The sequence below is a fragment of the Micropterus salmoides genome, unplaced genomic scaffold, assembly GCF_014851395.1.
Source record: "Micropterus salmoides isolate LMB-PRFRI ecotype aquatic unplaced genomic scaffold, ASM1485139v1 Ms_hic_scaffold_15, whole genome shotgun sequence".
Lineage (NCBI taxonomy): Eukaryota > Metazoa > Chordata > Actinopteri > Centrarchiformes > Centrarchidae > Micropterus > Micropterus salmoides.
In genome coordinates, this window is record NW_024040596.1 from 1,218,278 (window position 1) to 1,246,097 (window position 27,820).

The 27,820-nt window shown below is 45.2% G+C and overlaps 1 protein-coding gene across 9 annotated transcripts; it reads left to right on the forward strand.

Annotated features, from left to right (window-relative positions):
- On the forward strand, positions 1-26,718 carry si:dkey-230p4.1 (trichohyalin). 9 transcript variants are annotated; one of them, XM_038719996.1, is made up of 30 exons: positions 2-559; positions 3,176-3,340; positions 3,415-3,552; positions 3,986-4,063; positions 4,622-4,692; positions 4,936-5,101; positions 5,202-5,308; positions 5,392-5,718; positions 6,643-6,769; positions 6,838-6,975; positions 7,051-7,199; positions 8,773-8,922; positions 10,143-10,221; positions 10,340-10,417; positions 11,567-11,713; positions 11,806-11,915; positions 12,720-12,861; positions 12,950-13,143; positions 13,219-13,346; positions 15,351-17,557; positions 17,726-18,520; positions 18,647-18,751; positions 19,371-19,502; positions 19,603-20,178; positions 20,256-20,342; positions 22,625-22,792; positions 22,935-23,087; positions 25,231-25,287; positions 25,374-25,433; positions 25,516-26,718. In XM_038719996.1, the coding sequence occupies exons 2-30, from the start codon at positions 3,200-3,202 to the stop codon at positions 25,741-25,743; spliced, it is 7,038 nt and encodes a 2,345-aa protein (XP_038575924.1). In that variant the 5' UTR covers positions 2-559; positions 3,176-3,199; the 3' UTR covers positions 25,744-26,718. The 9 variants fall into 9 exon arrangements, with proteins under 9 accessions (XP_038575923.1, XP_038575924.1, XP_038575926.1 ...); XM_038719998.1 differs by having other exon boundaries at positions 17,789-18,520; XM_038719990.1 differs by having other exon boundaries at positions 2-368; positions 497-559; positions 15,351-18,520.
- Positions 26,719-27,820: the final 1,102 nt, after the last annotated feature.

Here is a 27,820-nt window from a genome sequence, read left to right on the forward strand (position 1 = left end):
CTGATTTTACTTGGTTTTCTTCCCTATTTAATGAAGTGTTTTCTCGCTGTTATCTGTGTTGTACGTTATGTTGAAGGTTACTTACTCACTTTATTTGAATTGAACGTCTCTAATATTTCTAGTTTAGCAGAATATGTGTGTTGCTGTGTGTTTGTTTCTCGGCAGGTGTCGCTGTTTGGCTTTAAGCTGTTTCCGGTCTCCGGGGTGAAAGGTCGGGTTCCCGGTTTGAAAGTGCTAACAGCAGCAGGTTTGTCCATGAACACCTGCATGTGCGTGTTTACGGGTCCGTTTGCTCTGTTGAACTTTTTAAAGTGTTTCAATGTTCGTCGTTGTTTGGCGGGTTGTGAGAGCAGCTCGCGCAGCAGCAGGTACGAACTTCACCTTCGCTTCCGTTTCTTCCCCTGCTGTTAGCATGCTAACGGGAGCTAACGGGAGCTAACGGGAGCTGCGCTAAAGTTTATCCCGGGTTATTCTCTAATGAACCGCTTCTCTGCAGCAGTTTCACATCAGTCGTAGTTGGAACCGGTTCTGTCCGGGTCTCGAACCTGCGAGCAGCCAGGTGAGATGTGCAGGATTAAACACTGAACACAAGCTGATTGTCACTTGTTGGACAGGTGTCTCTCTGTTATTTTGTCCACCTGGACTCTCAGCACAGTCTGTTCAGGGTGTTGACCTGGATTAGCGTTGAGCTGTTGTCATAGCGACAGGTCCCTAAATCCAAATCGTCCTGTTTATTAGTGACTCCCACAAACTGAGGACAACCACACTGATAAATAATTCTACTCATTTTACAGATACAGATTTTTTTTAAATTAAATACATAATACAATACAATATTAAACACTTACATGTCACTGTTTCATTTATTAAATTTTTAATATATTATTATAATAACACCCACATGTGACTGTTTCATTTAATTATTTTAATTTTTAATATATTATTATAATAACACCCACATGTCACTGTTTCATTTAATTATTTTTAATTTTTAATATATTATTATAATAACACCCACATGTGACTGTTTCATTTAATTATTTTAATTTTTAATATATTATTATAATAACACCCACATGTCACTGTTTCATTTAATTATTTTTAATTTTTAATATATTATTATAATAACACTCACATGTGACTGTTTCATTTAATTATTTTAATTTTTAATATATTATTATAATAACACCCACATGTCACTGTTTCATTTATTTAATTTAAATTTTTAATATTATTATAATAACACTCACATGTGACTGTTTCATTTATTTAATTTAAATTTTTAATATATTATTATAATAACACCCACATGTGACTGTTTCATTTATTTAATTTAAAATTTTAATATATTATTATAATAACACCCACATGTGACTGTTTCATTTATTTAATTTAAATTTTTAATATATTCTTATAATAACACCCACATGTGACTGTTTCATTTATTTAATTTAAAATTTTAATATATTCTTATAATAACACCCACATGTGACTGTTTCATTTATTTAATTTAAAATTTTAATATATTATTATAATAACACCCACATGTGACTGTTTCATTTATTAAATTTTTAATATATTATTATAATAACACCCACATGTGACTGTTTCATTTAATTATTTTAATTTTTAATATATTATTATAATAACACCCACATGTCACTGTTTCATTTAATTATTTTTAATTTTTAATATATTATTATAATAACACTCACATGTGACTGTTTCATTTAATTATTTTAATTTTTAATATATTATTATAATAACACCCACATGTCACTGTTTCATTTATTTAATTTAAATTTTTAATATATTATTATAATAACACTCACATGTGACTGTTTCATTTATTTAATTTAAATTTTTAATATATTATTATAATAACACCCACATGTGACTGTTTCATTTAATTATTTTAATTTTTAATATATTATTATAATAACACCCACATGTGACTGTTTCATTTATTTAATTTAAATTTTTAATATATTATTATAATAACACTCACATGTGACTGTTTCATTTATTTAATTTAAATTTTTAATATATTATTTTAATAACACCCACATGTGACTGTTTCATTTATTTAATTTAAATTTTTAATATATTATTATAATAACACCCACATGTGACTGTTTCATTTATTTAATTTAAAATTTTAATATATTATTATAATAACACCCACATGTGACTGTTTCATTTATTTAATTTAAATTTTTAATATATTCTTATAATAACACCCACATGTGACTGTTTCATTTATTTAATTTAAAATTTTTATATATTATTATAATAACACCCACATGTGACTGTTTCATTTATTTAATTTAAATTTTTAATATATTCTTATAATAACACCCACATGTGACTGTTTCATTTATTTAATTTAAATTTTTAATATATTATTATAATAACACCCACATGTGACTGTTTCATTTATTTAATTTAAATTTTTAATATATTATTATAATAACACTCACATGTGACTGTTTCATTTATTTAATTTAAATTTTTAATATATTCTTATAATAACACCCACATGTGACTGTTTCATTTATTTAATTTATATAATTTTTTAATATATTATTAGCACACACGCTTACTGTTTTATTTATTTACTTTTATTTTTAATATTTAATTTTACGGTATTTGTATATTTTATATATTTTTTATTATTTTTTTATTAACACACAAACACAAATTTTACTGTTTTATTTACTTATTTAAAGAAATGTATAAAATGAATTGTTATGTAATTTATATCCAGCTTTGGCAACACTGTTGTTAAACATTCACGCCAAAAAAGCTGATATGAATTTGAATTGACAGAAACGGCTTCTCTTTATTGGTTTGTTTTTAAACGTTGTTTAGGGGATGTGTTCAGGTGCAGCAGGCTGTGTAGGTCATCTGTGTTTTGGCAGAATCAGAGCTTGACTGTTTTATTAACCAGCTAATCATTTCAGCTGTTGGAGTTTAATTTATAGCCAAACGTCAGATTTTATAAACTCTTCAGGTGTTTTGTGTGAAGTTACTGAAGCTGTCAGATAAATGTAGGGAAATAAAAGTATTTCCCTCTGAGATGTTGTGCAGTAGAAGTAATTTATATTTAGGTAAAGTACTTGAGTTAATGTACTACGAACAGACTCAGTAAATAATAAAAATGGAATTTTCACAGAGTCTCAGAGGTCGACCTGTCAGCATGGAGCCGCAGCTGCTGATTGGGTGGCAGCAGGAGAAGGCGGAGCTTAAACGGGAAGTGTGTCGTCTGCAGGAGGAGCTGGCGGAGAGTCGAGCGGAGAGAGAGGAGCTGGAGTCCAGGAGCAGAGCTCTGAAAGACAGGGTGAGGAGGAGGAGGAGGTGATGATGATGATCAGGGTGAATCAAACCATTAAATCTCTCTCTCTCTCTCTCCAGCTGCGCCAGTCAGTGTCTCCCTCGCTCGCCCTCTCTCTGCAGGTGGAGGGTGAGCAGAGGGAGTGGAGGAGGAGGGTGAGGGAGGGGAGAGAGAGGGAGGCCAGACAGGCTCTGCTCATCCACCGACTGCAGAACAAGGTGAGACTTTGAGAGTGAGAGTTTAAAGAGTTGAGAGTTTTGTTAATATGCTGATGACATGTCAGAGGTCGCACGCCTCCCGAGCAGCGAGGGCTCAAGGGTCATGTTAATTGTTTAATTTATGAAATGTCCTAAAATTGGGACAAAGCCAAATGTTTCAAGAGTCAAATGTCTCGATGACCCTGATAGATATTTAAACATTTACTGATTATCATAATAGTTGACAGATAAAACTGCGATGAGATCGATTAATAAACTAATCGTTTCAGCTTTACTTTATTAATCAGATGGATGCATGGGCGTTGTATCAGTACTTCTACTCTTATTGATCGTCGTATTATTATTTTTTCATTGATAAAAAAATAATGAATCTTTTGAAAGACGACGTTCAGAACTGTGTCAGAGTTTCTGTACTTTCCCCCGACGTCTGCAGGTTCTGGAGTACAGAGACCGCTGTCAACATGTGGAGCTGCAGCTGCAGGAGGAACACACACAGCTGCTCAACACCGAGGTCAGACTCTGATGCAGTACTGCTGCAATACTACAGCAGTACTGCAGCAATACTACAGCAGTACTGCTGCAATACTACAGCAGTACTGCAGCAATACTACAGCAGTACTGCTGCAATACTACAGCAGTACTGCATCAGTACTGCTGCAGTACTACAGCAATACTGCTGCAATACTACAGCAATACTGCTGCAATACTACAGCAATACTGCATCAGTACTACAGCAATACTACAGCAGTACTGCTGCAATACTACAGCAATACTACAGCAGTACTACAGCAATACTACAGCAGTACTACAGCAATACTACAGCAATACTACAGCAGTACTACAGCAATACTACAGCAGTACTACAGCAATACTACAGCAGTACTGCTGCAATACTACAGCAATACTACAGCAGTACTACAGCAATACTACAGCAGTACTACAGCAATACTACAGCAATACTACAGCAATACTACAGCAATACTACAGCAGTACTGCTGCAATACTGCTGCTACTGCAGTAGTACAGACGTTGGTGTTACTGTACTAGTTGTGATGTTTTGTGTTTCTAGAGGAGGATCAGAGATGAACACAGTGACTCTCTGGAGAGCGCCCTCATCAGGCTGGAGGAGGAACAACAGAGGTGTGTGTGTGTGTGTGTGTGTCAGTCTCACCTGTGTGTGTGATGGCGGTGATGGCACAGTGGATAAGGTTCACTGTGAGACATCCACCTTTGTGTCCCTGAGCAAGACACTTAACCCCTCGCTGCTCCTGAGCGTGCGACCTCTGACATGTACAGCAGCTGGAAGTCGCTTTGGATAAAAGCGTCAGCTAAATGAATAAATTGTGTGTGTGTGTGTGTGTGTGTGTGTGTGTGTGTCTTCAGGTCAGTCAGTCTGGCCGACACAAACGCTCTCCTCCGGGAGCGGCTCAGCCAATCAGAGCAGGCCAACCAGGCCCTGAGGGAGGACCTCCAGAAGCTGACATCTGATTGGACAAGAGCTGTGGAGGAGGCGGAGCAGAAAGAAGATGATTGGCAGAGAGAGCGGGAGGTGTGCAGTTTGGTTTTACTCCTCTGGAGGAGATGAAGATGATGATGATGATGATTTTCTGACCAAACCTTTAGACTGAAGTGTGTGTGTGTGTTTCCAGTGTCGGTCCGGTCACGTGGGTCAGCAGCAGGCTCGGCTGCTGTCGGTCTGGAGGTCTGTGGTCGCTCTGAGGCGACACTGTCACACCGTCAGAACGGCCGCCGACAGGTCTGTAGCTCTGGTACGAAGCTGATCGTTACCCTGTAGGAGGCGTTAACCTGTGACGAGCTGACCGCCTCTTCTGTCTGTAGGGACCTGTGGCAGCTGAGGGCGGAGTTCTCTCGTCTCTCCTCCTCTCTCCTCTCCAGCTGCGACTCTGTCTCCTCCTCCCTGAGGCTCAGCGCTCCTCCCGACAAACCTTCCTCCTCCTCTCATCCTCCTCTGTCCTCCACCATGGTTCATCCTCCTCCGGATTCCTCGCCGGCTGTTCCTCCCCTCATCTCCTCCTCCAGCCTGGGAACTTTCAGTCTGGGAGAGCTGGAGATCAAGGAGGAGGAGGAGGAGGAGGAGGAGGAGGAGCGAGAGATTTCAGAGTTGAAGCTTCTTCATGAGACCAAAGTTCTGCAGCTGAATGAACGGTAAGTCCTTCTTCTTCTTCTCCTTTGATCTTCTTTGTGCTTTTCGTTAGCGTTAGCTTCATGCTTAGTGGCTGAGCTAGCTGGCGTGCTAACTAGTAGTTAGCTCACTTCTTCCTGAGGCCAGATCTCAGCCTCTGTGTGGGAAATATCAATCAATCATTTTGTCTCGGTCAATCAATATCTCTTGTCTCCGAGCTGGATCAGTCAGCAGGATCGTCGATGCAACAGAACCAGAGACATCCTGACTTTGCCAAACACCTGCCGCCTACATTACCCACAATGCAGTTTTGTTAGTCTTCAACGATTCAAGTGACATAACACACCGCTCCCTCTGAGACACTAAAGGCTTGATTATAACTACTGTATTTACAGATTTATTTATTTACTCCCTAACTCCTGGAAACTAATCTTTAAAGCTTCAGTCTGCTTCCAACGAACCGGATCATGTGGTCCGTCCACATCTGTACGTCTCGTCACCATGAATCCTCTTTCCTGGACGCCTCACTTACTGTTATGATCTGGTTTTGGGAGGGTCCTGGTTATGTTTTGCACATCGTCTTATCGTGGTTTTGAGAAACCTGGATATTGTAGTACACTGATAGAAACCAGGACGCTGTGGCATGTAAACACCTGATCCAGGTTTCTGATCATCCCTTGTTGGGATAGAAGGTCGTGGCTCACCTGCACACAGACACCTGGATCCTGTCAGAGCCAGGTGAACAGGGATCTGAAGAACCAGGTTTCTTATGGTCCATGTAAACACCTGATCCTGAATATAATCAAGACCCTGTGGAAACAGGTCCAGGGTCCCCCCAGCAGAGAGGCCTCTTCAGACTGTCTACCTGCAGAACACCTGTCTGACACACACTCTCTCTCTCTCTCTCTCTCTCTCTCTCTCTCTCTCTCTCTCTCTCTCTCTCTCAGGGTTGCGGAGCTCTCTCGCTCGCTGCAGGTGGAGGACAGGCAGAGGGAGGAGAGAGAGAGAGAGGTAGAGAGACTAAGGGAAACAGAGAGGAGCCTGCAGTCTGTCAGTCAAGCTGTGATCAAGCTGGTGAGTGTTAATGATGGAGAGAGGTCAGAGGTCACTGAGGTCAGAGGTCACTGTGTGTCTGTCTTCAGTCCAGAGTCCTGAGCAGCAGCAGCAGCCGGTCTGTGTGCGTCTCCTCAGACGGCGTCCTGGGTCTGGACCTGTCCTCCCTGCTGTCCGTCCTGTCTCATGCTGAGAGCTCCCTGCAGTGGAGACACGAGGAGCTGCAGGTCAGTGAGGCAGCAGTGGCTCCTCCTGAGCTCGGAGGTCGAGGAGGTGCTAACTAACCTGTGTGTGTGTGTCAGGGGGCGGAGCTATCTCTACGGCGGCTCGGCGAGGAGAAGGCGGCTCTGCAGCGCCGACTGAAACAGCTGGAGGACGACAACCAGCAGCTGCACGGACACACACAACACACACAGCTGGAGCTCACACACACTGTGGACACACTGAGCAGGTACACACACACACACTGAGCAGGTACACACACACACACACACACACACACTGAGCAGGTACACACACACACACACACACACACACACACTGAGCAGGTACACACACAACACACACACACACAAACACTGAGCAGGTACACACACAACCACACACACACACACACACAAACACTGAGCAGGTACACACACAACCACACACACACACACAAACACTGAGCAGGTACACACACACACAAACACTGAGCAGGTACACACACACAAACACACAAACACTGAGCAGGTACACACACACACAAACACACACACAAACACTGAGCAGGTACACACACACAAACACTGAGCAGGTACACACACAACCACACACACACACACAAACACTGAGCAGGTACACACACAACCACACACACACACACAAACACTGAGCAGGTACACACACACACAAACACTGAGCAGGTACACACACACACAAACACACACACACAAACACTGAGCAGGTACACACACACACAAACACTGAGCAGGTACACACAAACACACACACACAAACACTGAGCAGGTACACACACACAAACACTGAGCAGGTACACACACACACACACTGAGCAGGTACAAACACTGAGCAGGTACACACACACACAAACACTGAGCAGGTACAAACACTGAGCAGGTACACACACACTGAGCAGGTACACACACACACACACACACACTGAGCAGGTACACACACACACTGAGCAGGTACACACACACACACACACACAAACACTGAGCAGGTACACACACACACACCTGGAGCTCACACACACTGTGGACACACTGAGCAGGTACACACACACACAAACACACAAACACTGAGCAGGTACACACACAAACACTGAGCAGGTACACACACACAACACACAAACACTGAGCAGGTACACACACAAACACACACTCACTGAGCAGGTACACACACACACAAACACTGAGCAGGTACACACACACACGCTCAGTCAGCAGGTGATGAATAAAGAGGTGTGTTGATTACCTGAGGCTTTGTGCTGCACATTTGAAAGGTAGCACACTGTTGTGTTGGCAGAGAGGTGAGGCAGCAGGAACATGCAGCCTCTGCAGGACTAATGTGAGATATATTTTATTAATTTTCTGTATATATTGTCCCTTATTTCTCCTTCAGTCATCAGCCTGTGCTTTTATTCAGCGAGTGAGACCGATACCAAAGTACAGATTGATCCACTTTGATTCTGAAGGCCACACCTGAAGTCTCTCTGAACACACCTGCAGACTCAAACTGAACATTTCCAGCATTCATTTAAAGGGAAACCTTTTCATTTAAATATCTGCAGTCAGCTGTGCGATGATTATATTTCTAACCACAAAGGTTAAAGTTATAGAAAATCTAAGAAGTCACGGCCAAACTCAGAAACTTCTGTCTTGTAGTTGTTGAAGATGACAGCGACATCTAGTGTTGAGACCAGGATGTGCAGTTTATTAGAAACAAGCTTGAGCCAAGTTCTAGTGTATTTTAAATATTCTCCGCACCGCAGTAATCACTGTAATGTGTGTGCATCTCAGGGAGCGGGAGGCGGCGTCCTCGCTGCGCCTGCAGGTGGACGAGGTGCAGCGGAGGGAGGAGGAGCTTCAGAGGGAGAACGAGCGTCTGAGGAGGGAGAGGGACCGACAGGAGGAGAGGAGCAGACAGCTGGAGACCGAGACACACAGACGGTATTCATTTAAACCCTGCAGGTGTTTCCCAGCTCGTCATGATCAGCAACAGTAGTTATAAATCATCCTCAGTGCTGCTGATCCAGACGCTTCAAAACACATTAAGATTTATCCATCAATCCATCCATGTTCTGCTGCTCGTCCCGGTCGTGCTTCAGGATTAATAATGATATTATTAATAAAGACTGTGATATACTGCTGGGACAAACTGACGAGACAGTTTCCTGCTCGGCGTCTTTGCCGACAAAGAAGAGTTTGGTTATTCCACTTTCTATGTGTCCGTTTTCTCGTTTTACTGGTTCAGAGTGGATGGAAAACATGATGTCTGTGTGTCTGTGCACCAATCAGAGATTAGCGGTGCTTATTTAGTGAAGCATATATAATGTTATAGAGACACACTTCACGTTCAGAGGCTTTAAAACCGAATGAAAACATTTCACAGCTTCCGTGTTAGGAGGAGCGATGTGCAACCTAAATCTGTAATCCTGAACATAAACTCTATGGGTCCAAACTTTGCTTTCGCTCCATTATGTCAAGATCAAAAGGTAATTTTCTCGTTATCTATAACGGGACAACAGGAAGACGCCGGTGGAAACGAGGGGGAGGAGTTTGTTGTGTACGTAGAGGAGCTTTCCTAACGTTCCACCGGCGTCTTCCTGCAACAACTCGCCTCTAACCAGATTTCAAAGTGAGACTTGAGTTTCCTGAGTCACCAGGAGTCCCTCGTAGGGATCCTTTCCATGATGTTATCAGACACCTGGTGCAACAATCTGAGCCTGTCGTGGCAACAAGAAGACCTTTCTGTGAATACAGCCGGTTGAGCTGCCGGCTGCAGCATCTGCTGCACAGCAGGTTAAAAAATACAGAAATTATCCTTTAAAACCCTTTTAGTTGGAAAATTTTTAGCAAAAAGAAGCTATTTGCCTGCGACTGTTAGACAAAATTAAGAACTTAAAACCAACTCAACTCCTACAAACACACGCTAACCCATAAATAACAGAGACCAGATTTAATGTTGGTTGGATCGCCGTAATAACACAGAAGGGGATACAACACGGTCCCTCGCCAGGGCTGGATTAGACTGATCAGGTTGTGTGCAAGCCTCACGGCGTTCTGCTGGGACTGACGGGGGGAAGGAGGCTTCCTGGTCTCGGTGGTGACCAGGGGTCGGAGTCGCGTTGCTGTTTAATCCACCGGATGCTGAACTGGTTTTGTTGCAGAGTTGAAACGGAGCTGTTGGAGAGCGTCCAGCTGACTGAGAGAGAAACTCTGCAGCGTCTGGAGCTCCACGCTCTGAAGGTGAGAAACCAGCCTTTAGTGAGTTACTGTCGATTCTTACCGTTCGCTGACAGAAAGATTCTTCCTTCTGTTCGTTCTCCTGAAACAGTCTCCTTCTCTCTGCTCGGTCTCCCTGTAGGGGGCGCTGGACAGGCAGCAGCTGGACAGACAGAGAGCAGAAGAAGAGGCCGCCGACGCCAGAGACGCCCTGCAGAAGGTGAGGTTTCTGATTCAAACACGTTAAAGCAGTTTAAAGTCAGCAGTGAAGAAGATTAAGAGGACGGGGATGTGACGGGTACACGGGAACACTTCATTAGCTGTGGTGGACGCAGCCAGGGCTGGGCGATACGGCCAAAAATGTTGATTGAAAAATATGACATTTCATATCATTCGATATCGAAAATTATCACGATAAATGTCAACTCATTATTTCTTTCAAGTTTAAAGGCTGATTTTTGCCCCTGAATGAAAATTTAAGGGCCAGCTGGTTAAGTGAGCGGTGAAACTTTTCTTTCTGGTCAGAATGTGACAAACACTTGATGCCAAACAGTGGATCAATTTACAAATCTAAATCTATTTGCATCCCTATTCCTTAAAAAAACAAAAATATTAATATAAAAATTATGTGCTAATTCGTATTTAATTAAAATATTTTTTGACGATATATTGAACATTTGTTATATTGTTATTGGGGAAAATTATATTGCGAAAATTATTGTTTTATTGCCCAGCACTGACTTGAAGTACAAGTCAGCATTTAAAATCTTACTTTTCTTACTTTTACAGCATCAAAAAATACTTAAAGTACCAAAACCAAAGCTACTCATTATGCAGAATTAGATATTAGAATATTGGATTATAATAATTGATGCTTTCATGTGTTCATCGCTTTAATGCTGCAGCTGCTGAAGGTGGAGCTCATTTTAATGACTTCCTACATGGCTGGGTAACTTGTGAATTCCCCCCGGATCAGTAAAGGTTTATCTTCTAATATTACAGATGGTGTATTATTAATCTAAATCTGCAAAGTAACTAAAGTTAATGAATAAGCGTAGTGGAGTAGAAGTATAAAGTAGCAGATAATGAAGATGGAAATACTCAAGTACAGTTGTGAGGTCCTTGTACTTTACTTTCACTTGAGTAAATGTACTTGGCTCCACCACTGTTCATTACACAGGAGTTATCATGTTTTCCATGTAGGGTAGATAGTCAACAGTCAGTTTTTAACCAAGTACAAGTCTGTGAGAAGCAGAAGAAGCCAAAATATGAAATATGTATTCAGTATATTTCATAAAGTCATCAGTATAATATGACAATCTCTTAATAAGGATTTGTTTGTAAAATGCTTTCTCTCTCTCTCCTTCAGTCCAGGGAGGGTGTGTTGCGTCTCTCGTCCTCAGAGTGCGTGTTGAAGCGGGAGGTGGAGGAGGGACGTGACGCTCTCGACAAGATGGCTGCCCTGAACTCGGCTCTGGCCTCAGACAAGAGAGAGCTGAACAAACAGCTGCTGCAGGTACCGCTGTTCGCTTTACCTGTCGGGAGATACTGCCTGGCTCAAAGGCTCCTGAGCAAGATCATCACATTAGTCTGTTTGTGTGTTTCCAGCTGGAGTGCGAGCTGTCAGACAGCCAATCACAGCTGCAGGCTCTGAGGTCAGAGGTCAGCTCTCTGCAGAGAGAGGTCAAAACCCTCAACATGGACTGCAGCCAGCTCAGGTGAGTTTGGCTTCCACGACAATTCGTTTGTACCTGAATCCACAATACGACCTTTAATCCTTATTATAATCCCTTAATCCTGAATGTAAACCTTTACTCCTAAATGTAAACCCTTTATTCCTAAATGTAAACCCTTTACTCCTGAATGTAAACCTTTAGTACTGGATGTAAATTCTTCAATCCTGAATGTAAACCCTTTAATCCTGAATGTAAATCCTTCAGTCTTGAATATAAACCTTTAATCCTGAATGTAAATCCTTTAATTCTGAACGTAAATTCTTCAATCCTGAATGTAAACCCTTTAATCCTGAATGTAAATCCTTCAGTCTTGAATATAAACCTTTAATCCTGAATGTAAATCCTTTAATCCTGAATGTAAATCCTTTAGTCTTGAATATAAAACTTTAATCCTGAATGTAAATTCTTTAATCCTGGATGTAAATCCTTCAGTCCTGAATGTAAACCCTTTAATCCTGAATGTAAATCAATTCATCCTGAATGTAAATCCTTCAGTACTGAACATAAACTTTTAATTCTGAATGTAAATCCTTTAATTCTGAACGTAAATTCTTCAATCTTGAATGTAAATCCTTTTAATCCTGGATGTAAATTCTTTTAATCCTGGATGTAAATCCTTTAATCCTGGATGTAAATCCTTTAATTCTGAATATAAACCGTTTAATCCTGAATGTAAATCCTTTAATTCTGAATATAAACCCTTTAATCCTGAACGTAAACCTTTAATCCTGAACCTAAACCCTATAATCCTATTTAAAACCCTTTAAAATGTTTTTTGTTGTTTAGAGCGCAGAGAGGGGCGGAGGACGACATTGTCCGTCAGCTGAGAGAAAGTGAGAGAGCAATGGAGAGAGTAATCGAGGAGAAGGAGAGTCAGTTGGTCTCCCTGATGGAGGAGAGAGAGAGGGATGGAAGTCAGCTGGAGGAGGTAAAGAGGAGGAGGTGACAGTCATGTGTCAGCGAGACATACCTGTGTGATGCGTCATGTATGATGTATGTGTGTGTGTGGTCCTCAGCTGTCCTCCCAGCATGCCTCTGTGTGCGGGGAGCTGAAGGAGGCACAGGAGCAGCTGCGTCAGGCGGTGGAGGAGGTGAGGAGGAGAGACAGGCAGCAGGAGGAGCAGCAGAGAGAGAGCAGGAGGCTGCAAGAGGAGCAGGACAGTGTGCAGAGACACAGGGAGCAGCTGCAGGAGGAGCTGCAGGAGCTCAGGTAGGGAACACACCTCAGGACATAATACAGGAGTACAGGTGTGTATACACTGAGCTCTCTCTCTCTCTCCTGCAGGTCTCTGTCGGTGTCTCTCCACCAGCAGCTCAGTCAGCAGCAGAAGCAGCTCTCCCAGTCAGAGGTGGACAGGTGTCAGCTGCAGACACACATCTACGCTCTGCAGCAGGCCAAGGAGGCGCTACACGGTCAGTGACGAACATCAGCTGTAACACACTACTGTCAGCAGTAGTACTGGCAGCAGTAGTAGTGGCAGCAGTAGTAGTAGTATCAGTAGTGCTGACAGCAGTAGCTGTAGTATTTGTATGTGTGTGCTGCAGTTGCACAACTACAACTATTACTACTAGAACTACAGCAGCTTCTAGCCTGCTACTAGAACTACAACTATTATTACTAGAACTTCAGCAACTACTAACATACTACTAGAAGAACAACTAGGCTATTGCTAGAACTACAAATATTACTACTAGAACTACAGCAGCTTCTAGCCTGCTACTAGAACTAAAACTATTATTACTAGAACTTCAAAAACTACTTGCACAACTACTAGGCTATTACTAGAATTTCAACAACTACTAGCATACTACTAGAACAACAACTAGGCTATTGCTAGAACTACAACTATTACTACTAGAACTACAGCAGCTTCTAGCCTGCTCCTAGAACTACAACTAGTATTACTAGAACTTCAGCAACTACTAGCATACTACTAGAACAACAACTAGGCTATTGCTAGAACTACAAATATTACTACTAGAACTACAGCAGCTTCTAGCCTGCTACTAGAACTAAAACTATTATTACTAGAACTACAGGAGCTTCTAGCCTGCTACTAGAACAACGACTAGGCTATTACTAGAAATACAACTATTACTACTAGAACTACAGCAGCTTCTAGCCTGCTACTAGAACTACAACTATTTTTACTAGAACTTCAACAACTACTAACATACTACTAGAACAACAACTAGGCTATTGCTAGAACTACAACTATTACTACTAGAACTACAGCAGCTTCTAGCCTGCTACTAGAACTACAACTATTATTACTAGAACTTCAAAAACTACTTGCACAACTACTAGGCTATTACTAGAACTTCAACAACTACTAACATACTACTAGAAGAACAACTAGGCTATTGCTAGAACTACAACTATTATTACTAGAACTTCAAAAACTACTTGCACAACTACTAGGCTATTACTAGAATTTCAACAACTACTAGCATACTACTAGAACAACAACTAGGCTATTGCTAGAACTACAACTATTACTACTAGAACTACAGCAGCTTCTAGCCTGCTACTAGAACAACAACTAGGCTATTACTAGAAATACAACTATTACTACTAGAACTACAGCAGCTTCTAGCCTGCTACTAGAACTACAACTATTATTACTAGAACTTCAGCAACTACTAACATACTACTAGAAGAACAACTAGGCTATTGCTAGAACTACAACTATTATTACTAGAACTTCAACAACTACTTGCACAACTACTAGGCTATAACTAGAATTTCAACAACTACTAGCATACGACTAGAACAACAACTAGGCTATTGCTAGAACTACAACTATTACTACTAGAACTACAGCAGCTTCTAGCCTGCTACTAGAACTACAACAACTATTACTAGAACTACAACAACAACTATTACTACTAATCGGTTCTTATCGGGCTTGACCTATCACAGGATCCTGCTATCTGCAGTCTCAGCAATGGGCATCTCAGGCAAACCACTCCTGTGGTTGGAATTCTACCTCTCTGGGCGTTCCTACAATATGTTGTTGCAAGGACAATTATCCTCCTCCCACTGCCTCTCCACAGGGGGGCCCCAAGGCTCAGTGCTAGGGCCCCTTCTCTTCTCAGTTTACATCACCTCACTAGGGGCGATCATTCACTCACATAGTTTCTCTTGCCACTGCTACGCAGACGATACACTACTCTACCTATCAAAATCCAAGTTCCTAATGCTGCATCCATAGACTACTGGGTCTGCTCCATCTACCTAAACTCCATAATACAAGCTTACATTTCTTCAGGGCCACTGCGCTCCTCCAACGAACGTGCTCCTTTTATCAATACCTGTTGTCACTTACTCTAATTATTCTGTATTGATGTTCAAATGTAAGTCGCTTTGGATAAAAGCAAAATGAGTAAATTTGTGCTCCTGTTTTCTGTCTGCAGGGGAGGTCGAGTGTCTGAGAGGAGAGCTGGAGAGAGCATCGGCCAGGAGAGAAGACGAGAGAGAGAGGAGCGAGGAGGAGGAGGAGGAGAGGGACGCGCTGAAAGAGGAGATGGAGAAGCTGAAGGAGGAGGCAGAGGAGCTGAGGAGGAGGAGGATGGACGAGGAAAAGGAGAAGGAGGAGGAGAGGGAGGCCTGGCAGAGAGAGAGGGAGGCTCTGAGCGAGGAGCTGGGGACGAGGGACGGAGAGGTGGAGGCGCTGAGGAGGCGCATAGAGGGACTGACAGAGGAGGAGGAGGAGAGACTAAGAGAGGCGGAGAGACTGAGGAAGGAGGTGACTGAGAAGGAGGCACAAATCAGCCACATGATGGACAGAATACAGCAGGCGGAGGGACTGGAGGAGGAGGTGAAGAGGACGGAGGTTAGGTTTAAAGAGGAGGAGGTGAGGAGGAACGGAGAGATTGAGGCGCTCTGCGACCGGATGGAGAGATTAGAGAGAGAAAAGGAAGAGAGGGAGGAGGAGATGGAGCGACTGAGGAGTGAAGCACAGGAGGAGGTCGAGAGATGGAGGAGGAGGGTGGATGAGGTGGAGGAAGAGATTTACAGACTAAAAGAAGAAAACTCTGAACTGAAGGAAGGCAGAGAGGAGGAGAGAAGAGAGAAGGAGAGACTGCGAGGCGAAAAGGAGGAGGTGGAGGAGGGGCTGTTGGAGAAGCTGGGGGAGGTGGAGCTGCTGAAGGTGAGGTTGAATGTGGCCAAGGAGGAGTGTGAGGAGGTGAAGGAGGAGGTGGAGCGGAAGGAACGTAGCCTGGAGCGACAGATGAGCGCCGTGAGGGAGAAGGAGGAGGAGGTGGAGGAGCTGAAGGAGTGCCTGAGGCTGGCGGAGGAGCAGGAGGAGGAGGGAGCGAGGGAGTGTCAGGAGGCGAACGACAAACTGAAGCAAAAGGAGGCGAGGGCGGAGCAGCTGGAGGCGCTGCTGAAAGAAACCCGGGCGCTCCTGGAGAAAGAGAGGAGGGAGGGAGGAGAGAAAGACAACAGGTTCTCCTCCCAGGCCAGGGAGCTGCAGGAGGCCCGGGCCGAGAGCGAGGGAGCGAGGAGGAAAGTCAGAGAGAGGGAGGAGGCCCGCGACAGGATGGAGGAGGAGGTGAAGGAGTGGAGGGAGAAGGCAGAGCGAAGCGCTAGGGAGGTGGAAAAACTCAATCATATCCTGAAGGATCAAGGGGAGGAGGTGCAGCAGCTGAGAGCCACGCTGGAGGAGAAATGGGAGGAGGGGAGAGAGTGGGAGGCGCTGAGGAGATCGGAGGTGGAGAGGAGGAGGAGGCTGGACAACAAGCTGACAGAGCTAGAGGAGGAGAAAGGGAAACTGGAGGAGAAAGTAAGGGAGGTTGAGGAGGAGCGGGAGGAAGAGAGGGAGGCACTGAGGAGAGCCAGGGAGGAGAGGAGCAGGTTTCAGGACAGATGTGCAGAGATTGAAAAGGAGGCGCAGGAGCATAGAGAGGAGCTCAGGACGACAGCGGAGGAGAAGAGGAGGCTGGAAAACAAACTGAAGAAGACAGAGGAGGGGAGGAGGGGAGATGAGGAGGTTTTGAGGAGGGTGAGGGAGGAGAAGAGGAGGTTGGAAGATGAACTGATAGAGAAGGAGAAAGAAATCAAGGGACAGAGGGAGGTGCTGAGAATTAAAGAGGAGGAGAAGAAGAGGTTGGAGGATGAACTAAGGGAGGAAAAAGAGGAGCAAGGGAGATTATTGGAGGCTGAGAGAGGCCAGCACCTCCTGGTGCAGGAGAAAGGGAGGTCCAGAGTGACGGAGCTGGAAGAGGAGAAGGCAGGACTGTCGGTCGAGCTGAGAAGGAGGGAGAGGGAGGTGACAGCTCTCAGAGAGGAGGTGCAGAGGGAGAGGGATACTGCTCAGGAGGAGCTAAGGAGGAGGAAAGAGGAGGTGTCTGTACTCAAAGAGGAGATAGCAAGGGAACAAAGGGAGAAGGAGAAGATAGAGGAGAAGCTGAGGAGGACTGAGAAGGAGGTGACAGCTCTCAGTGGGGAGGTGAAAAAGGAACAAAGGGAGAAGGAGGAGATGACTGTCCTCAAAGACAAGGTACAGGAGGAGCTGAGGAGGAGCAAGGGGGAGGTGTCTGTACTTAGAGAGGAGGTAGACACAAAACAAAGGGAGAAGAGTGAGGCACAGGAGGAGGTCACAGCTCTCAGAGAGGAGGTGCAGAAGGAGCTAAAGAGGAGGGAGGAGGTACAGGAGGAGTTGAGGAGGACCAAGAATGAGTTGACAGTCATCACAGAGGAGGTACTAAAGGAGGAGAAGGAGAAGGAGCAGGTACAAGAGAAGTTAATGAGGACAGAGAAGGAGGTGACAGCTCTTAGAGAGGAGGTGCAGAGTGAGCGGAGGAGGAGGGAGGAGGCCCAGGAGGAGCTGACAGCTCTCAGAGAGGAGGTGCAGAAGGAGCTAAAGAGGAGGGAGGAGGTACAGGAGGAGTTGAGGAGGACCAAGAATGAGTTGACAGTCATCACAGAGGAGGTACTAAAGGAGGAGAAGGAGCAGGTACAAGAGAAGTTCATGAGGATAGAGAAGGAGGTGACAGCTCTTAGAGAGGAGGTGCAGAATGAGCAAACGAGGAGGGAGGAGGTACAGGAGGAGCTGACAGTTCTCAGAGAGGAGGTGCAGAAGGAGCAGAGGAGGAGGGAGGAGGTACAGGAGGAGCTGAAGAGAACCAAGAATGAGTTGACAGTCATCACAGAGGAGGTACTAAAGGAGGAGAAGGAGCAGGGACAAGAGAAGTTAATGAGGACAGAGAAGGAGGTGACCGCTCTCAGAGAGGAGGTGCAGAGTGAGCGGAGGAGGAGGGAGGAGGTACAGGAGGAGCTGACAGCTCTCAGAGAGGAGGTGCAGAGGAGGAGGGAGGAGGCCACAGCTCTCAGAGAGGAGGTGCAGAGGAGGAGGGAGGAGGCGACAGCTCTCAGAGAGGAGGTGCAGAGGAGGAGGGAGGAGGCCACAGCTCTCAGAGAGGAGGTGCAGAGTGAGCAGAGGAGGAGGGAGGAGGAGCCAGCTCTTAGAGAGGAGGTGCAGAATGAGCGGAGGAGCAGGGAGGAGGCCCAGGAGGAGCTGACAGCTCTCAGAGAGGAGGTGCAGAGGAGGAGGGAGGAGGCAACAGCTCTCAGAGAGGAGGTGCAGAGTGAGCGGAGGAGCAGGGAGGAGGCCCAGGAGGAGGAGCCAGCTCTTAGAGAGGAGGTGCAGAATGAGCGGAGGAGCAGGGAGGAGGCCCAGGAGGAGCTGACAGCTCTCAGAGAGGAGGTGCAGAGTGAGCGGAGGAGCAGGGAGGAGGCCCAGGAGGAGCTGAGAGGAGTGCAGCAGAGCGTGGAGGTGATGGCGGTGAACCTGAGCTCCCTGCAGAGTCGGGTACGCAGACGTTCACGTAAACACACTCGCTGCCACTAGAGGTCGCTCCAGAGAGCAGGGCTGCATCACGGTGCGATTCGATTGGTTTAGGTCCACCAGGTGGTGCTGCGCCCTCCTGTCAGGACATACTGACATTCAGAATGTGTATTTCTCAACTTACAAATAACAATAGCAAGTAAAACAGAAAAAAAACACAGGAGAGCGTCTCGCACATTTTTACTGTTTTATTAAATCGCACAGTTTTTTTGTGTAATCGCACGTGACGACGGCGTGATTGCGATTACATTAATTGTGCAGTCATTTTACCGTAAAGGCCTCAGAGCATCTAAAACACTCACTTCAAACTGGACAGAAACCAAGTGAAACTCACCAAAACGTCTTTGTTAGCGTGACGTCACTGTTCCAACGATCACCAGCTCCAGTTTGGTCCAGATAAATCCTTAATTCACCGAGTCAGTTAAGAAAAGATATTAATGACGGAAACATTGAACCGAAACATGCAGAATGTAAAAGGCATTAATCCCTCTGACACCGTAAAACACAGGTACGGTGGCCACAGCAGGACATCCAGGCCTGTTAGCATGTTAGCATGTTAGCATGTTCTCTCTCTGTGTTTCAGCTGTGTGATCTGAGTCAGAGCAGGGAGCGAGCCAGGCAGGAGGTGAAGGAGAAGGAGGAGGAGAAGCGGCAGATGAAGGAGGGTCTGAAGGCTGCTATGGAGGAGATGACCCAGCTGAAGCTCCTCCTGCAGGTACAGCGCCTCCTGCACTGCTAACTGTTCCCCCCTGTTCTGAATCTTTATGCTAAGCTAGGCTAACGCCCCCTGACTTTTCCTTTAACATTCTTCTCAGGAGAGCCACGCAGAAGGGGAGCGACTGAGGAGCGCTCTGAAGGAGAAGAAGGAGGAGGTGGAGAAGGGCAGAGAGGAGAACCTGCGGACCTTCAGGGAGGAGGTGCTGCGAGAGAGGGAGGAGGAGGAGAGAGGGGAGGTGGAGGAGCTGAGAGCCAGAGCCAAGGCCCTGGAGAGGAGGAGGAAAGAGATGATGGAGGAGCTGGAGGAGGCTCGACGGGCGAAGGAGGAGGCAGAGGAGAAGAGGAGGGCGACTGAGGAGTGGTGGAGGAGCAGAGTGGAAGAGATGGAGGAGGAGCAGAGGGTAAAGCTGAAAGAAATCCAGGCGCTGAAGGAGAGAGAGGAGGAGACGCAGAAGGAGTGGAGGTCCAGGGTGGAGGAGACGAGGAGGGAGGTGGAGGAGAGTCGGGCCGAGCTGAGCCGGGTCAGAGCCACGCCGGCCATGTTGGAGGAGCAGAAAACACAGATCATCTCGCTGTCTGCTGAGAGAGAGGAGGAGAGAGAGGAGATGGACGGACAGAGGAGGAGGACGGGAGACCCCACGACAGACAAGGAGAACAGAGGAGGAGGAGGAGAGGTGAGCAGGAGGAGGAGGTCTGAAGGAACTCTTCTTGAAAAGTGAAAATACGTGATATTTAAATGTTTGACTGTCAGCAGGAGGAGGACGAGGAGGAGCAGAGCTCCTCTCTGCTGCAGGAGAAAGAGGAGATCAGGAGGCAGCTGAGGAGCAGAGAAGAGGAGGTAAAACACAACACAACAACTTTCCTGCGTACCGCCCAACAGGAATTTGCATTGACTACACAGTAGGGCGAGTCAGGCTTTGCCAAGATGGCCCTTCAGAAACCGTCAGGGAGTTCATGTTTTATACAGTCTGTGGATTTCTCACAGCTCCTTAGCCAAATATCTACAGGATCTCACACAAATTATTCCACCCCTTTCAACGCTGAAGAAATGACACTGCTCCAGTGTAAAGTAGTGAATGTGCAGCTTGTATAACAGTGTAAAGTAGTGAGCGTGCAGCTTGTATAACAGTGTAAAGTAGTGAGCGTGCAGCTTGTATAACAGTGTAAAGTAGTGAGCGTGCAGCTTGTATAACAGTGTAAAGTAGTGAGCGTACAGCTTATATAACAGTGTAAAGTAGTGAGCGTGCAGCTTGTATAACAGTGTAAAGTAGTGAGCGTGCAGCTTGTATAACAGTGTAAAGTAGTGAGCGTGCAGCTTGTATAACAGTGTAAAGTAGTGAGCGTGCAGCTTGTATAACAGTGTAAAGTAGTGAGCGTGCAGCTTGTATAACAGTGTAAAGTAGTGAGCGTACAGCTTGTATAACAGTGTAAAGTAGTGAGCGTGCAGCTTGTATAACAGTGTAAAGTAGTGAGCGTACAGCTTATATAACAGTGTAAAGTAGTGAGCGTGCAGCTTGCATAACAGTGTAAAGTAGTGAGCGTACAGCTTATATAACAGTGTAAAGTAGTGAGCGTGCAGCTTGTATAACAGTGTAAAGTAGTGAGCGTACAGCTTATATAACAGTGTAAAGTAGTGAACGTGCAGCTTGTATAACAGTGTAAAGTAGTGAGCGTGCAGCTTGTATAACAGTGTAAAGTAGTGAGCGTACAGCTTATATAACAGTGTAAAGTAGTGAGCGTGCAGCTTGTATAACAGTGTAAAGTAGTGAGCGTGCAGCTTGTATAACAGTGTAAAGTAGTGAGCGTGCAGCTTGTATAACAGTGTAAAGTAGTGAGCGTGCAGCTTGTATAACAGTGTAAAGTAGTGAGCGTGCAGCTTGTATAACAGTGTAAAGTAGTGAGCGTGCAGCTTGTATAACAGTGTAAAGTAGTGAGCGTGCAGCTTGTATAACAGTGTAAAGTAGTGAGCGTGCAGCTTGTATAACAGTGTAAAGTAGTGAGCGTGCAGCTTGTATAACAGTGTAAAGTAGTGAACGTGCAGCTTGTATAACAGTGTAAAGTAGTGAGCGTGCAGCTTGTATAACAGTGTAAAGTAGTGAGCGTGCAGCTTGTATAACAGTGTAAAGTAGTGAGCGTGCAGCTTGTATAACAGTGTAAAGTAGTGAGCGTGCAGCTTATATAACAGTGTAAATCTGCTGTCCCCTCAAAATAACACATCACACAGCCGTTAATCTCTAAACCGCTGGCAACAAAAGTGAGGACACCCCTAAGTGAAAATGTCCTAATTGGGTCCAATTAGCCATTTTCCCTTCCCGGTGTCATGTGACTCGTTAGTGTTACAAGGTCTCAAGTGTGTTAAATTTGCTGTTGGTCACTGGAAGTTCAACATGGCACCTCAAGAACTCTCTGGGGATCTGAAGAAAAAGAATTGTTGCTCTACATAAGATGGCCGAGGCCAGGGGTTTTCAAAGAGTGAGGCGGGCCTCCCTAGGGGAGATCCAAACAGTCTGTTCCTATATCTTAAATATTTAAATAGTTTGATTGATCGTCTCCCTCCGTTCTGTCCCTGCCGTGAGTTTAATTATTATTAAGATTTCTCTACCTTTTTTCTCCCTTGCTGCAACTGATACAACTCTGATGCTTTATGCAAATTAATGATATTAAAACAAGAATATTGTTTATTGTGACTAGAGCTGCAACGATTAGCCGATTAATTAATTAGGTGTAAACTATTAAATTAATCACCAACTATTTTGATAATTGATTAATCATTTTTTAAGAAATAAATCCTAATTCTCTGATTCAAGCGTTCTGGGGTTTGCCTGAGTCTCTGCCCATCTGAGGAATGAAACTACCCTGTGACTTTTGAGAGGCTGCCAATACTGAGTCAGAAAATAAGAGAGAGACAGACCAAGACACTAAAAAAGCAATTTAACATGTGAGCTTAAAGCAGCCCAGATCAGTCTGAAGACACGACACCATCTACATTCAGTTAAAATATCAGCGGACAGAGCAGAGTTATAAAATCTGTTTGCAGAATCTTCCAGGTGCTGCTGTGAAACAACATTATACTAGTTATTTCTGTAGCTGATGTTGGTGGTGTTTGTTGTTGTTGTGAAGGTGTACGCTCTGACTCAGAGGACAGAGGAGCTGGAGAAAGACAGGGATCGTGTCCGATTGGCTCTGGAGCGAACTGAGGCAGCTATGATTGGGTACAGGGAAAGAGCCCACCAACAGGAGAAGAGCCCGGGGACGGGGCCTAACCCAGACGAGGTCAGCGTATCTGTGGTTAGTTTGGAAGTTCAATTTCACTCACAGACAACAAACACACCAGCAGCAGACGTAAAATTAAGACTGTTCACACCTGGACGCCCTAAACACCTGACTGACTAAGCAAAGCTAACTGTGTGTGTGTGTGTGTGTGTGTCAGCAGGGTGTGGGGGACAGACTGGTGGTCCTGCAGCGTCTCGTGGCCGAACTGGAGCTAGAACAGAAGCGACTGAACAGGAGAAACTCTCATCTGGAAAATCAGAAAGACAAACTGAAGAGAGACAGAAACACACTGAGAGACACACTGAGACAGGTACACACACACTGAGAGACACACTGAGACAGGTACACACACAAGGTACACACACACTGAGACAGGTACGCACACACTGAGAGACACACTGAGACAGGTACACACACACTGAGAGACACACTGAGACAGGTACACACACACTGAGAGACACACTGAGAGACAGGTATACACACAAGGTACACACACACTGAGAGACACACTGAGAGACAGGTATACACACACTGAGAGACACACTGAGACAGGTACGCACACACTGAGAGACAGGTACACACACACTGAGACAGGTACACACACACTGAGAGACACACTGAGAGACAGATACACACACACACACACTGAGAGACAGGTACACACACACTGAGAGACACACTGAGAGACAGGTACACACACACACACACTGAGAGACAGGTACACACACACTGAGAGACACACTGAGAGACAGGTACACACACACTGAGAGACACACTGAGAGACAGGTACACACACACTGAGAGACAGGTACACACACACTGAGAGACAGGTACACACACACTGAGAGACAGGTACACACACTGAGAGACAGATACACACACACACACACTGAGAGACAGGTACACACACACACACTGAGAGACAGATACACACACACACACAGAGAGACAGGTACACACACACACACTGAGATACAGATACACACACACACACACACTGAGAGACAGATACACACACACACACACACACTGAGAGACAGATACACACACACACACACAGAGACAGGTACACACACACACACTGAGAGACAGGTACACACACACTGAGAGACAGATACACACACACACACACACTGAGAGACAGGTACACACACACACACACTGAGAGACAGGTACACACACACTGAGAGACACACTGAGAGACAGGTACACACACACACACTGAGAGACAGGTACACACACACTGAGAGACAGGTACACACACACTGAGAGACAGGTACACACACACTGAGATACAGATACACACACACACACACTGAGAGACAGATACACACACACACTGAGAGACAGGTACACACACACACTGAGAGACAGGTACACACACACACTGAGAGACAGGTACACACACATTGAGAGACACACTGAGAGACAGGTACACACACACACACACACTGAGAGACAGGTACACACACACTGAGAGACACACTGAGAGACAGGTACACACACACACACTGAGAGACAGGTACACACACACTGAGAGACACACTGAGAGACAGGTACACACACACTGAGAGACACACTGAGAGACAGGTACACACACACTGAGAGACACACTGAGAGACAGGTACACACACACTGAGAGACAGGTACACACACACTGAGAGACAGGTACACACACACTGAGATACAGATACACACACACACACACTGAGAGACAGATACACACACACACACACAGAGAGACAGGTACACACACACACTGAGAGACAGATACACACACACACACACACTGAGAGACAGATACACACACACACACAGAGAGACAGGTACACACACACACACTGAGAGACAGGTACACACACACTGAGAGACAGATACACACACACACACACTGAGAGACAGGTACACACACACACACTGAGAGACAGGTACACACACACTGAGAGACACACTGAGAGACAGGTACACACACACACACACTGAGAGACAGGTACACACACACTGAGAGACAGGTACACACACACTGAGAGACAGGTACACACACACTGAGAGACAGGTACACACACACACACTGAGAGACAGATACACACACACACACTGAGAGACAGGTACACACACACTGAGAGACAGATACACACACACACACTGAGAGACAGGTACACACACACTGAGAGACAGGTACACACACACTGAGAGACACACTGAGAGACAGGTACACACACACACACTGAGAGACAGGTACACACACACACACACTGAGAGACAGGTACACACACACACACTGAGAGACAGGTACACACACACTGAGAGACACACTGAGAGACAGGTACACACACACTGAGAGACACACTGAGAGACAGGTACACACACACACACACTGAGAGACAGGTACACACACACTGAGATACAGGTAGAGGTGTGTGTTCACGTGCTCGGTGCTGTTTGTGTTTCAGGTGGAGGAGGAGCGTTCGAGGTTCAGACAGCAGCTGACTGACAGCAGCAGATCTCAGGTGAGACACACACAGGTAGATCTGTGTGTGTGTGTGTGTGTGTGTGTGTTTTGTGTGTGTGTGTGGTAACCTGTCTTGTTTTTCAGTCTGCAGTCACCACAGAAGAAGAACGGCTGAGAAGCAGAGTGAGGGAGCTGGAGGAGCAGGTGAGAGCACCACATAAGAAGAGTTTCAGATGTTTGACTTGTTGGTGGATGTTGATGATGTCACTGCGTCCTCTCCCCTCAGGTGAGTCAGCTCCATCTCTCATTGGCTGTGGATCAGCAGCAGAGGGCAGAGTTTATCCAGCAGTCCTCCAGAAACAGCCAGTGGCTGCTCTCTCTGAGGCACGACCTCACAGACTCGCTGGCCGCCGTCACGCGCCGTCCAGTCCCGTCCGTCCTGGAGTCCGAGACGCAGCGATTGGACCGCAGCCTGAGAGAGGAGGAGCTTAGGATGTCCATCAGCCAATCGTAACGCCTGAAAAATGAAAAGTTAATAAAAATCTTTTGATCAAAAACTTTAAACCTGAACCTGCTCAGAGACAATCAGCTGTTTCCGGCTGGTACACAACAGACCTGGTGGACTTACTGATCACAGGGTTGGTGATCGGCTCTGTGACTTCTGAACTGGGTCGGTTCGTCCGTCCCCCTTTTTTTCTAGAACTGGTCTCCAAAATCTGTGGGTCCGTGTAGCGCCGATGATGCAGGATGACATCACCAAAACCGTCCAATCTCTGAGTTACCTGTCAGCCTGTGTGACGTGACATTTGCAGCTGTTGGTTCGTTGGTTAAAAGGACGGGAACCAAAACACCGGACCCGTTATTCTTTGGTCTGGACCAAATGGACGGGGCTGCAGGTGTGACAGTCACCCGAGGCCCACGAGGAACATGTGGTCTGTGTTTCGACCTTCAGGAGGTTTCATGTGTGTTACTGTACTGTTATCCACATAACGTACAGCTCCTGCACGGACTGGATCGGTACACTAACGGCTGCAGTCGTCGTTTTCACTATGAAACAGAACCAGATTTAAAATTCCTTGAGGTTGTAGACGTTAAAGACGACACGCCGGCTTCAGAGGAACATCACTGACTCAGTTACTGGACGGCAGTGGTGGAAACAGAATACATTTAGTACTGTTCTGTACTGGTATAAATACCTCTGAATACTTCTTCCACCACTGCTGTGCAGACAGACCAGTTCATGAAACAGAAACCAGTTAGAGGATCTCAGTTTAAGTGAAACTGCACCAGTTCCTGATCTGTTATTGTTACAAAACTCCACAAAATGTTTACTGAGTTATTTATTGTCGTATTTATATTTTATACTTTCATTCCTGTCAGACCTCTGAGCCAGTACACGCTGCGTTTCCCACGATGCTTCAGTCTGAGCCGACGTCAGAGGTCAGCTGTGCGTTTGTGTAACAATAAAAACCAAAGATAGGATTTTAAATTTGATTATTGTCTTTACTTCTGACTCGTCCTCCTGTTCTCCTCTCTGCAGCCTGTAGGAGGCGCTGACAGCACCTGGTGTGATCCTGTGCGTCATGCTTGCGTGTGGGGTGGGGTTACATTTTCATTTACAGGTAATAATCCTGTCCCTGTTTCTGACTTCGGGTCTCCAGAGAGACTTTTTAGAGAAAAACTTGAGAAAACACAAGTTAAAACTAGTTTAAAGAGAACCAGTTATTTGATTGAATCTGAGGGACAGTGAAGTCCCGGGTCATTAATCCCCCGATATACCTGCTTTTTAACAATGCGTAGACGTGTGGCGGCGGCGGCTCGAACGCCATGGTTCACATACTTGGCTGTGTACTTTGCGTGTACCTGGAGGGTTAAACGTGTATCCGCTAGGGGCCGACATCAGAATATCTTTCTTGCCAACTTTGAATTTGTCCGCTTTGCTCCATTTCAAGTTTAATGTTTAACGGAAACATACAGCCGACGTGTTTTTGGGCTGTCGACGTGCTTTGGGAGTCTGGGGTTTTAACCTTTTTGTTACTGGATTGGTTTTTATCGTATTTATTTTTATTCTGCTTCGATATTTGTAAACACAGTTAAATTATTATAACCTCAAAATGACCTTCCACTACTACTATTCACTGCAGGTTATTCCTGAGTCTTGTATATGTGTTGTGCCCACAAACACACTCTGTTATTTAGCAGTCTGTCATGCAAACAGCTCATTAGCGTCTCCTGATGACTGAAACCTTTCACACCTGCTTCATTAGTGAAGACGTGGCAGCAATCAGAGGTGTGAAGAGCTAACGAGCTGCAGCAGAAACACATGATGCAACCGTTGCATTAGAGACAAACCGTTCATTAGAGCTTGTTGTTTTTTAGAGATCATGTCAGTTATGACCTTCAAACTTTTATGATGCAACCTCCACACTTTCACACAGAATGTGTGTGTTTGAATTGAACAAATCCATCTCTGAGCTTCATTTCCACTTTGTCCCCAAAAAGAAGTCTTTTTATTTGGGAACAAAGATAATCCATTACACCAGGGGTTTTCAAAGTCGGAGACTGGGCCTCCCCTCAGACAAAGCTTGTGA